The sequence below is a fragment of the Phoxinus phoxinus genome (assembly GCF_949152265.1).
Source record: "Phoxinus phoxinus genome assembly, chromosome: 8".
Lineage (NCBI taxonomy): Eukaryota > Metazoa > Chordata > Actinopteri > Cypriniformes > Leuciscidae > Phoxinus > Phoxinus phoxinus.
The window spans coordinates 33613221-33626752 of record NC_136883.1 but is presented as its reverse complement, the minus strand read 5'-3'; the positions used below and the strand labels follow the sequence as shown (position 1 = coordinate 33626752).

Below are 13532 nucleotides of genomic sequence, written 5' to 3'. Positions count from 1 at the left end.
CCAAATACAGAAACACACTGCAAATACTCACAACACAACCAAATACAGAAACACACTGCAAATACTCACAACACAACCAAATACAGAAACACACTGCAAATACTCACAACACAACCAAACACAGAAACACACTGCAAATACTCACAACACAACCAAATACAGAAACATGCAGCAAATACTAACAACACAACCAAATACAGAAACACACTGCAAATACTCACAACACAACCAAACACAGAAACACACTGCAAATACTCACAACACAACCAAATACAGAAACATGCAGCAAATACTAACAACACAACCAAATACAGAAACACACTGCAAATACTCACAACACAACCAAACACAGAAACACACTGCAAATACTAACAACACAACCATACAGAAACACACTGCAAATACTAACAACACAACCAAATACAGAAACACGCAGCAAATACTAACAACACAACCAATTACAGAAACACACTGCAAATACTCACAACACAACCAAACACAGAAACACACTGCAAATACTCACAACACAACCAAATACAGAAACATGCAGCAAATACTCACAACACAACCAAATACAGAAACATGCAGCAAATACTCACAATACAACCAAATACAGAAACACACTGCAAATACTCACAACACAACCAAACACAGAAACACACTGCAAATACTAACAACACAACCAAATACAGAAACACGCAGCAAATACTAACAACACAACCAATTACAGAAACACACTGCAAATACTCACAACACAACCAAACACAGAAACACACTGCAAATACTCACAACACAACCTAACACCGAAACGTGCTGCAATATGAACCACAACGAAAATGTTTCCAGAGGACCCCAACAAGTGACAGAACTGGCTAGGACAAGCTCATTGTTCAATGTCTACTTATCAGTGGTGTTGTCGATGACCTGAAAGGTGAGTTTTTGTTTATTTTAGCATCCTGATCATATGATTCCTTTACCTTTTTATACATTTATTAGTAATCTGACGAAATACACAATTAACTGTGAAACGTTATGTAAGCTGGTAACTTCCTTTCACAACTAAATAACATTTAAGGTTATTGAAATATATATATTTTTTTGCTTAATTAATGGTTAAAACAAGGTCAAAATAAATGCTATTTGCAGCGCGTTTCTGTATTTGTTTGTGTTGTGTGTATTTGCAGTACATGTGTTGTCAAACTGGTGTTTTTTTTCTATTTGCATGCGTTTTCTTCAGTTGCAGCATGTTGAGGGCCACTGTACTTTCCCTCATTAACTACGCAGTCTTGTACTGGTGTCTTTTTGTCCAATTGTCAAACATGTATTGCTTCAAAATAATTAAAGTTTGTATTGTGATTCACCTTTTAGCTGGCTGGTATTGTTCATGGCTTTTACCAAAAACATTTTTCACCGCCAAAGGAGAAAATACTTGCTGAACCAAGACATCTAAAAAAAAAAGTGATCGGGCACTGTTGAACTTTATTTCATGATGACACTGCTGGTCATGTGATCTCAACATGGTGGGCTCCATTGAGTATGTACAAATGTTGATACATAATCACTCTGAAATCAAACCAGGATGGCACAACACGTGACCGTTTCAATGATAACTAGGCTGCATTAAATGGCCTACTTTAACATATCTGACATATTTGAAGGAATCACTGGTTTAGCCTAATAAGCAGTGTCTCTGTAATGGTTGGATCATATTAACACGAACAAAGGACATAAAAATGCTGCATAACACCTTTCCAGACGCCCAAACAGTGTCTTGTGAACATAAAGTTCAGTTTTGGAAGCGATTTGTTATTAAACACGTTGTGAAGACGCAGTTGCCAAGGTAGGATGCTATTAATATCAGCGCGGGAATTAAATCAATACGTCAAACAGACTGCGATTCTACGCCAGTTTTCCGCATGATGGCGACTCTGAGGTTTTTAAAGTGCTTCTCTAGCGTCATTTTCTCTCTTGTGTGAAGTAGTGAGCGGAACAGGCAAAACTGAAATGTCTCTGAGGAGAAACGCTGAAAAATAAGATCCATTTTTCCTGGAAAGCTAAACGGATATTAAACGATGAAAGACGCTGAACGTCAATAAACTGTTGACTACCGTTAGCGTGATACTGACAATTAAGTTTAGCTACTGCATAAACCGCTGTAGTAATATGTCTACTTAAAATAGGCTACTTCTGTCATTTCCTCTCCTTTTGTTATGTCTTAAGTGAAACACAAAGAGAAATGCACGGCATAATCTTACTGACTCAGATAATTAGTCACCATTCGGTTTTATTTACTCGTTTCCCATACAAAGTGAGTGGTGACTGAAGCTGTCGTTTCTTTTTGAGTTTCACTAACTAATGAAAGAAAGTCATGTTTGAAACACCGAGGGTGAGTAAATGACAGAATTTGTACTGCTTGGATGAACCAGGCCTTTAAATGACTAAGAAGTAAATCACATAATATTTGTTGGGTAATTCATTTAGCCTAAAATTTATGTAATCACAAATCTAGCACTCTAAAAATGCTGGGTTGTTTCAACCCATGGTTGGGTCACATCTGGACAAACCCAACCGTTGGGTTTAAAAAATGTAAACCAACGGTTGGGTTTGTATATGTGACCCAAGAGTGAGTATATCAATAACGATACGGATATTATGTAACATATACGTAATTGGATTTAACTGTAACGTAACGTGATGTCGTTCAAAAGATGCTCATTTCCAAAGAAAAGTAGACATGACAGAGAAACCATACTTGAAAAAAGTAAACGAAATATCAGATGAAAAACAAAACAAAATCTCCGAGCACTGAGCAAAGCAGTAGATGCTGCCTGGTGGTAAAATTGTTGGTTGTCTCGAGCGCATGCTCATCATTTTTACGCATAAAACAAACCCCCAGTCGCTGCTGACTGGAAACAGAAAATGCCCATTTTTTGTTGCCCTGCCCCAAAAGTAACTCTATTCTAACGGTCTATATCAGCATTACAGGAGTATGCACAAAAGTTGTCATTCCGTACCTGTTTTTCTAAGCACTCCTTGGCTGACACTGAAGGTTTGGGTGAGGGCGCCCTGTCACACACACATCCCTCCAACAGGTATAATCCCGAAGGTCGCGAGCTGGACTCGCTTTCAAAATAAAAAAGCATATTTTGCAACAGAGCAAACCACTTGGTGTGCCATTTTGTGTTGTCTGAGCTCTTTTTGCTTAAACTGCCTCGCCTCGTGCCATCTTTCTTTGCCAAAAGACCCAGGTAGGTGACATGACCATCATTAAGTCGAATTCCCTTCTGCATTTTTGTGAAGAAGATGCTGGTTTTGGGGGGGAGGAACGGCTTGTTTCGATCCTTACATCTTCTTAGCACGAGATCCCCGAGCAGACGGGCACTTTCTGGATTAGAAACGAAGCCTGGCACGTTCTGCCCATCCACTGCAATCGCCGCCTTGGCATGAAGTACGGAAGAAGCGCAGAGAAAAACGAAGAATGCCAAAGTCTACCATCGTAATGTTGTCGATTGTGTTCAAGCTATGTGGAAAAGATACACAATGCCTCCCGTAAGCTCTTCTGTGACTCGGTGAGCGGAGAGAAGTAGGCTTGTATGCGAGTGATGGTTTGTCGCGTTCTCACGTGAAATTCTCTATAAACCAGTGCGCGCGCTCACTGCTGAATGAGGCAGTGGCGTCACGTGATCTGGTTTCAGAACCTCGGACAGAGCGACAAACACACTTTTACAGTCACTTGAGTTCATGTTGCTGCACAGATGATGACGGCTGCATTTCGATTCATGCGACGGACGAACCAGTGGTGTTATTAATATAGAGACTTGCGTGCCATGTTTACACTAAACGTAACACATAATCTGCATCTGAAGTGGCATCTAGGCTTCCAAAACGGCGAATATCATTGTAACAGAGAGGCGGCATACTGTAGTTATGTCAGAAATTGTATTTGACAGAAATGACGCTATAAAAAGCAACAAGTTAATTTAGGTTGTGCTAAATTGTGAATGTTATAGTCACTGCTAAAGGGCACTGCAGAGAAACCTAACAATACATTCACATTAGAGTGCCGTATTGCCTATGTATAAAAAATACATAAATAAGTAAAGATTCGAATACTAAATTTAGCATTAAAACGTTATTTAAATAAATAAAAAATATCAGAAGCATACACTGGAACTCTCCGTTTTATAATTGTTTTAAATATGATACAAATACAAAAAAAAATATATATATATATTTGATAAATAATTACCTATGTACTCAAAGTTTAAAGGGACAGTTCACACAAAAATCAAAATTCTGTCATTAATGTCTCACCCTCATGTCGTTCCAAACCTGTACGACTTTTGTTCATCTTTAGAACACAAATTAAGATCTTTTTGATGAATTCTGAGTTTTCTGTCCCTCCATTGACAGCTACGCAACTACCTTATGAAAAAGTTCATAAAGAGATCGTAAAACTAATCCATATGAATTGAGAGGTTTAGTCCAAAATTTCTAAAGTGACTTTATATGATGAACAGCTTGACTGAACCTTGACGCACGAGAACAAACTCATTGGTTCCTGCTGAAGCTCAAACGTGCGGCGTAACACGAGAATGAACCTCATTGGTTCTCGCAGTAAGCCAATACTTACCCAGCTGGCATTTTAACGTAGAGTCAGCGTTGAATCAACGTCAGGTGTCAGTGTTGGATCACCGTTGGATTTTGTTTAGATTTTGAAAATCTAATCAACAGTTAATTGATCAGCATTGTTTGGATGTTGGAACAACGTTATTTTTGTTCATGGTTGTAAAAATAATGTTGATTTGACGTATTTTATTATCAACTCCAATTTTATTTATATTTCTATGTTGAATCCATAGTGAGTTAACAACCCCATTTCAACCATTTGGTGTTCAACATTGTTTTGACGTTGAATTAATGTTTTTTCATAAACTGTCATTATTTCAACCACATTTCAACGTTTAAGGTCAGTCAAATGCCATCTGGGTAGGCTTCTGTTTACCACAACTGATGTGTGAGTTGATCAATGTTTATATTGTTATTTAAATCTGTTTATTATATAAAGCGATCGAGTCTCTTCAGAAAATTTGGACTAAACTGCGCAATTCATATTGATTCGTTTTACGGTCGCTTTATGAACTTTTTGAAGCGTCACAGTGGTAGTTGTGTAGCTGTCAATGAAGGGACAGAAATCTCTCATATTTCATCAAAAAGATCTTCATTTGTGTTCCGAAGATGAACTAAAGTCTTACAGGTTTGATTATCAAATTGCTCCTAAGTCTTTTTCTTAAGGAACATGAATTTTCAAGCATTATTTCCAATGGTATTATCATTTAAGTTCATAATCAAGCTCAGTACACCTTCCTTAAGGTAGCTATAAATTATTTCATGGATTGTCCGGCCAATGCATTTATCTGTAATCAATTGTGTGAATGATAATTAGTGGTCGATTGCTAGTAAATCAAGCGGGGCTTTTCATTTGCTCAGTTAATCAAAGGAGCATTTGCAATGAGCGTTCCTCCCTGCCGCCCTGCAGGAAAGTTGTTTTGCATCTCTCAGGGTTGTTGCACTTTCACTGCACCCCTACCAGGACTTCCAAGAAAAACATTTGTCTTTGAAGCTTCTTTTAAAATACTTCTTTCTGTATTAACCAGCTAACTGAAGGGCTTAATGTCCTCAAACCTTGCATTGATGACAGTTGTGGTCGGCCGTTTGTGCTCAAGCCCAGCAACTCCTTGAACATCTCTGTCATTTCCTCTTCTTTATGTCCTGTAATTGTTGAGACCATGCCTGTGATTCACCATAAGCAGAAAAAAAATTCTACCAAGGACATGTTCGTAATGCCTCCATTCATCCCTTTCCTGTAGAGATTTGACTCCTGACATCCTACATGATGTCAGTGATTTCGACGAATAATATGTGAAATATGTGAGAGAATTTTTTTTTTAAGCCTATCTCACTTTCAGGTTTGGTATTTTGGATACAGTGTGTGTTGAAGTTAGTAAATTGGCTCAAGTTAACAAAACATGGCATGAAATGGAACCTGATCTATTTTCTAAATGCATCTTATTGATCTTATCCTATCATTTAGTTAATTTTCAAGCCCAGTCCCTTTCTTAAAATGATGTGCAGTGATTATGTGTTTTTGTAGGCCACCCCGGAAGGCCAACCCAACAGGAATTTTCAATTGGCTTTTGGATTATTTCTGAAAATAAGCACGTGACCAACAAAAGTTTATGATTCTTATATGTTTTGTCCATCAAGATAATCTTCACAAATAAACAACTGAATTCTGAAGCCTAAATGTAATAGTTAAAAAGTAAAAAGCTAAATGTAGGCATTAAGCGAACTTCAACGTCACCAGCATTAAGCTTGTGTAAACCACTGAAATTATTTACAAGATTTAGCTAATTTTTAAAGTTTTAGCCTACAAAAATACGTCATCCCTGCAGCACTTTATACAGACGAAAATATCTGTCGCTTCTTCCGTTACATTGCGACTTTAAAAGTTATTTACTCACCCTCACACTGTTAGGTTTCCCTCTGGCACACAAAACGAGACATTCTGGAAGATTTCTTTATATAGTTCTTGCAATAAAAAGAGATTACAGTAGATACTAATAGCATGGAAAAGAGCTGCATAAAGATTCTTTAAATTCATATTTTCTGTTCCACTGAAAGTAGAAAGTAATACAAATTTCAAAAAATAAAAACAATGGCGCTTCACCATCTGCATGGTTTATCTTGTGTAGAATTATTCTCCATTCTAAACAAAGCTCTGAAATATAGACTTTTAGATTATCATCCAAATTCATCCAAAGGGGTTATTTAATTCCAATCATAAAGTTTCAAATTGTAATTGACAGTCACAGATAGGAATTTCCTTGCCGTTTGTCTGCAGAGAATTGGTGTTGGATAAAGAAGGTAAAGGTCAGTGGACACTGGATCGAATTCACGAGAGAACTCTAGACGCTGTGACGGACCGTGTTCCAGGTCATCCTTAACCCCCCCCTCGGCTCACTGACCGCACCATTTTCATGGCAATCAATTGAGGAACCAATTATCTAGTCTCGTCAGGACCTGTGACGTGCCGTCGGGTGACGCTCCTCTTTGTCTCAGCGTTAATGTGGCTGAACAATAAAACATGTTCTCGCACACAGGCAATATGCTCCTTAAGCACCCAATTTGTTTAAAAGGCACAGGCTTTAATCTGGCATTGTCAGTCTGCTGGCTACTTCACGGACAAGATTCATTTATGACTTTATCCTTGTTATCTGCTCCCCCACAGTACTACACAGTCATAAATCCTCACGGCCCACTGCGACACCTTTTTATAAAAGACACGTCCTTCGATAAAATATTTCGTGTGGAATTAACATTAGCATGCATTACTACTTGGTTACGTTAACAAAACTGCTGACAATAAAAGCTGGTATCATTTTCACATCCCTGTGTATGGTTTTAAATAGTTGTCACTGTCACTGATTAGATGCACATCATGCAAGGAAAGAGATAACACCGAGTGCCGTCCATCAGTGCTCATATGTGGATTGGAGGGTGCTTGAGTTTCGAAAGCTCTGCTCTTTTCATGCGTGGATTTATGCGTTTCATCAAGATCTTCTCTTTTTTTTTGGTATGGATGAAGCGAGTAAAAGCAACAGTTTTGTCTGCCGCAATCTGAATCAGCATTCTCTGGAAGCAACAGCAACTGCTGACCGTGTGGCTCAGAGACAGAAAAATCATGTTAAAACTCCTCTAGGTATCCTCGTCCTCTTACGCTCGCCTATTCTTCCCAACACATCCCCACCACAGCACCTTTTACATGGATGAGAGATGGCACATCATTTATAAAAGAGATGGCAAAATGATCAAACATCTCACATTACTAACTAGATCTTTTGAAAGGGGGAAAAGAAGTATCTTATGCTTCATGTTCAAGGAGAAGTGTGTCTTTTCTGTGTCTCTTCTAACAGAAATAACTGTAACATATTTACTGTTTTCAGACAGGTATCCTGAACACTCCCTTCAACTGCCATTGGCCAATCAAGCAGATATCCCCGCCCCAAAGTCAAAACAGTCAAAAGTACTTGTTTTAACTTTTTTTCAGGGAAAATCAATATGATTGTCTTTGCAGACTCAGCTAGAGTAATATATATATATATACACGTATGTCAAACCAAAAATTTATCAGACACCAGATATAATTTTGTTTATATTTTTTTTTACTAGTGGTGCAGGACACTATAATTAATTTATGTAAGAGGATAGCAAAATAAAGTAAACTGTGACATATTGTACCCAAAAATTATTCATACGGACTACCAATAAAAGTGTTTTTCTTGAATTAATAACACAATTTTTTTACACCACCGACTGAACAAAATTAAACATTGCTTTATTGGTTGACCTAAATTGGTATTATAAAATTGTTAAATGTAACAGCCGACAGCTATTCAACCTAATTCATTTGTGAGAGAGTCTAACAGAAGGATGGCCAAACCCCGTGAATTATAGCGAATAAACTGTGATAATGTGAGAAATGTTGAAGGTTTCTGAATAAATTTTGGTTTGACTGTATATGTATAAATATGAAAAAATTAAAATGAAAAATGTGTCATCATCTGCTCGTCCTCGTGACATTCTAAACCTGTATGACTACCCAAAACAAACAAACAAAAAAAAAAAACATATTTTGAAGAATGTTCAACTGTTTTTGTCCTTACAATGAAAGTTAGAGGGGTCAACAAAACTTTTTTGTGTTTCGCAGAAGATATAAATTCAGAAACATATTTGAGTTTCACTGCTCAAAGAAAAAAACTGCAAGTTTTTGAAACTGGTTTTTAAAGTCTAAAATTGAAAGATTCCTAATGATGGTTAAAATAAACATGGCTGGAGATATTGTGTCCCCTCCACCCTTTGCGCTGTGCTGAGACTGGTCTACCCCTAATTGCATGATCCACTAGGCCTCTAATTCACCGTGCTCCTCTTAGACGACATTTACTAATTACTCCCTCCTTTTTTTAGCAGCAGCTCCCTCGCTCTTATCAAGCCTTCCCTTGTTTCTCATTGTCTGCTCGCTGTGCATGCTCACGGGAGCTAAAACGCTGCCATGGGCTCCACCTATCAGAGACGAAGGAGCATGTGCTGTTTCGTCAAAGCCGCCAGAAATACGTCACACTTGTACCTTAGCTGTTGATCAGTTTGTACTAGAGAAATAAAAACGGTTCTCAGTATGCTGCGTGTTGAGGGATATCCTGCAGTGTCATGGTTGATCCGAAGGGTCACAGTTTTGTTATTGATTAATTATATTTTTTATTGTAAAATGAAAATTCGGTCATCATTTACTCACCCTCATGTAATTCCAAACCGGTGTGACTTTCTTTCGTTCTAGAACATAAAATAATATATTTTGAGTCAAAACAAACATAAAACTGGTTTGGAACGACGAGTAAGTCCTCAAAATGTTTTTGAAATTTTTCACAATTTTTAGTCCTCAAAATGTTTTCATTGGCTGAAATACTTTTAATGTGTTTGCCCGTGACGTCACAAATCCCACAAAGAGCTGTTTTGGAGATTGATTAAAGTCCCCATGAAATAAAAATGAAAGTTTATTTGGCTTTTAGTATGAATATGTTAGCCTTAAAGGTTATCTATAAGCTAGTGTACTCAAAAACTAACAAAATTCCCATTTAGAAGACATAAGCGTTCAAAACATAAAGTCTCTCACTTCCACTAATATGGTCAATGATTTTGATGACATCACTTTGCACTTCAGCTTTTCATCAGATTTTTTGTCCAATCAAATGCTCTCTAGAATCTGAAGTGTCCCGCCCCCTACATTATAAATAGACGCTGAAGCTGCACAATTACTATTTTCTACATGTTGAATAGCACAGTGCACTATATACGGGATAGGGAACGATTCAGACAGTGTGCTTTCCATTGGGACAAATGAAGTCTGGTTTCACGTTAGTATCACACGAACCGCCGCAGCGCCTCACAGTCTGCTCCGGTCCAGAGACACGATAGCATAGAGTCGAAACCGTATCAGACTTTTGAAATCTGCACAGAATGCGGTATTCTAAAGCGATATGGAGGAGATTAGGAGGAAACTGCGGCTTTACAGAGTTCAACAGCTCTGGCCGAGATGTGATATATTATAAACTAAACGCTATTGGCTATTTTTTAAAAGGGGAAGAGCTGATCGATATGCCCTGCTCTGTCTTCCTGTTTCAGTGGAAACTCAGTCAACACACTGAATAATGCTCCACTTCAGTGCCTTTAAATGTGCAGTGTATTATTCACAGCTAGTGGTTGAAATGGGTACTGCAGTCAAAATATCCAAATATTAGTTCCCCCTCCTCAGAGTGGACGCTCGCGCAGATTGCCGGATTGAAAACACACAACAGAAGCGAGCGCAAATCACAATTGAAAGACGAGGAGACTTAGACACATTAAGTTGATGAGTTAATTTATCCACATATTAATATGCTCCCATTCATAGAGATTTTTAGATGGATGCCGAGGCTTTATTAGGGTCGGGTAGAATCTGTGATCTCTGCCCCAGTTCATTTGCTGGCTTCCATGGCGGCAATACGCTGTGTTTTTCTGCCAACTGGTCACCCAGGGTGTCAAAATACTATCGGGTAAATTGGACCAAAACAAAAAGATATTCTGACATGGAATAACTTTTCAAAGTAAAATAACTGGCTGTGGCATTGTTTCTCAGAGAAACGAGTATAAGAACATGGCGGGTTTCCAGAATATCTGCAAACATATTATGGTATTTTTATGCTATACAGTAAAAAAAAACAAATACATACAGCACATTTAAATAAATGCTTTGTCTATAATGAGGACGTTTTAAGCTATGAAACTTGTTTTAATGGTACAAAGGCCTACAAATTACAAGTATAAAGAAGGCAAATTTGATTTCTCATGTCATGACCCCTTTAAATGATCAAAAATAATATTAAGTGAAGCAAACTATTTGCCTTTGTCAAATTTTGCTATATAATTTACGTGAATAAATTCCTAGTTGAATGTGAATAGTCGCTTTCAGCATATATAAGAGTGAATGTGTTACACTGTGAATGTATTTAATGAACTTTCAGTAAAATATAAATAATGACATGGACAAAGTGATCAACTCATGTTCCGACGACTCTCACAGAGTAAAATTAGATGCTCATTTTTGCCATTGTTGCATCAGCCAGCTTCAAAAATCCAGCTTTGAGTGGGTTTATCGACTGAAAGAGGAGGCTTTTCAGCTTAATGAATGTTTAACCTGAAAAGGAGATATTTAATCTCAATAGTGTCCTGTCATTAATGCTTGATAAAATGGTTTGTGGGTTTTGCTATCAGCTTTATCGGTTAAAAATGGTAATACTGAGGAGGAAAACACACATTACTTATTCATCAGGTGTTGAAGACCAGTGGAATGCAGCTTGAACGAGACAATCATTTTATCATACCGATGACATTACTAATGAAGCTCTTCCTATTCTGTCGGCATTTATGGATTATTTGTGACGGGTGGCGAGTGACCAGCCTGCAGGAAGAATCCGACCTCATGTTGAGAGAGAAGGAATATATTGAATAGGTTGAGGATGCTCTTGGATTCTTCCTTGAATACAGCTTGGCCTCTCTTTCTTGGCCTATGGCAGGACTTGCTGCTTCCTCTTAACAGAGGCTGATTTTCCTCAGTCAGGACCCATTAGTTGGCCTGCCAGTCAAGGGGGTTCGCAGGGGGGAGTTTGCATGGACCCCAGAGAGGCTGGCCTGATGTTTCCCCGACACATGCCTGTTATCATTGAGCATGGATAATAAAGGGGGCTCTGCAGTAACCTCTGTATTTCCCCCCACACTGTCAACACCATTACCAGCAGGACAGTTTGACTGGCGCACCAGTCATGTCCAATAGATGACCAGATTCGGTGGCATCAAGCATTGCACCTTTCAAAAGCTACATCCACAACATTTTTAAATAACTTTTTTTTTACCAGAGAGGATATATATATATAGAGGCTACATGCTTTCGCCATGGGCATATGATAGCACAACTGTGAGAACAAGGCATGACATGACTTTTACATAATCGTCTGAAAAATTATTTTGCAATTTTAATTAATTTGAACTTTATTATAGTAAATGCCTATATATTTAGATCATTATAGAAAAGTAAACAAATTACCTATTGATAATAATTCTAGAATTATTGTTTTTTATTATTATTATTATCATTTATAATATTTATAATTAATTAAATTATTATTAATATAACAACAATAATAATGACATTTATTATTATTGACAAACAACTAATTAACTTAAAATCAACTAGGTTTGGTAATTTGTTAATAAAATAATAACAATAATGCCATTTCTTAAAATGTGTATAATTTATACTATTAATGGAAAACTATTTAAAACGGTTTTGCGTTTTCTTCATAATTAAGAAATATTATTAACTAAATAATAATAATATAAGTATTAAAATGCATTATCATTATTAAATGTCATTATTATTATGAATTATATATATACACAGTATATATAACAAGACCAAAAACTATATTATAACTATAATATAACATAACATATTGCATTATATTATTATTAATAATAATATTAATAATAATACAATTATATACATGTATAACAACAAGAAGAAAAAATATATGATGTTATAACATATATGTATATTACATTATAATATAACACAGCCTAATATAACATTTAAAGTAAGAGATTTGGAAAGTCTAAAATGATCAGAAAAGATTGCAACAGCCCTAGTGAGAATCTTTCAAGTACACATGCCAGTTATTTTGAGAAAAAAGATAAAAAAGGAAAGAAATTGTTGTGTGACACTCAAAAGTACAGGAGTGTGTGACTGCTTCACCTGTACTTGGGGTTAATATTTGTACTCTTGCTCTCAAGCAAAGCCCAATTCTGTAAATATGGTGCTTTCTATTCAGCCTGTGTTCAGGATAAGCGCATGCATTGATTCTATTTCAGTGAGTTTATGGAACACTGAGTACTGTCGGAAGGGCACTATTTTAAGAACTTAGTATGAATTATGGAGCAAAGTGCTATGCAATGTGCATCTCTGTGGCAGCGACCCTGAGAGCCCGGCGTCTGTGGAAACGGCGGTGGTCGTTCCCTACTCCCAGTGTGTCTGGATCATGAGACTGTGGTGTAGGAAGATGGCAGTGGTCCATCTTATGGCCTTGGCCAGGGCGGTGTGCTCAGTGCTGGGTTCCTGCAGGGTCTCCACCTGGCCGGTGCTTCCTCCAGTTAGGCAGTGTTGCTCAGAGAGGCTGGACAGCATGACTATAATTGAATTTCACACATGCCACAGTGTACAGGGCTAAACAGTACTGGGTGTGTTTTAACACAGACTCTGTAACATTCAAAATAAATCTCCATGTTTGGTTTTGTGGGGACAATTGATTGTGTAACATTGTGAAACTTTAAACACGATAGTTGAAGAAATGGAGCATCCATTGGTGTGAGAATTAAGCACATGA

At 37.3% G+C, this 13532-nt stretch overlaps 1 protein-coding gene across 2 annotated transcripts in view; it reads right to left on the bottom strand.

The window, feature by feature from the left end:
* rasgrf1 (Ras protein specific guanine nucleotide releasing factor 1) overlaps positions 1 to 13532 on the bottom strand; it is a 79978-nt gene that overhangs the window by 37662 nt on the left and 28784 nt on the right. Inside the window, exon 1 of one of the 2 annotated variants that reach the window (XM_079620591.1) lies at positions 3015 to 3687. The exons of the other annotated variant lie outside the window; for it this stretch is intronic. Within the exon in view, the coding sequence (XP_079476717.1) occupies positions 3015 to 3290 (276 nt within the window). The 5' untranslated portion in view covers positions 3291 to 3687. Of the gene's footprint in view, positions 1 to 3014; positions 3688 to 13532 lie in introns of those variants that run through there. 2 annotated transcript variants of the gene reach the window in all.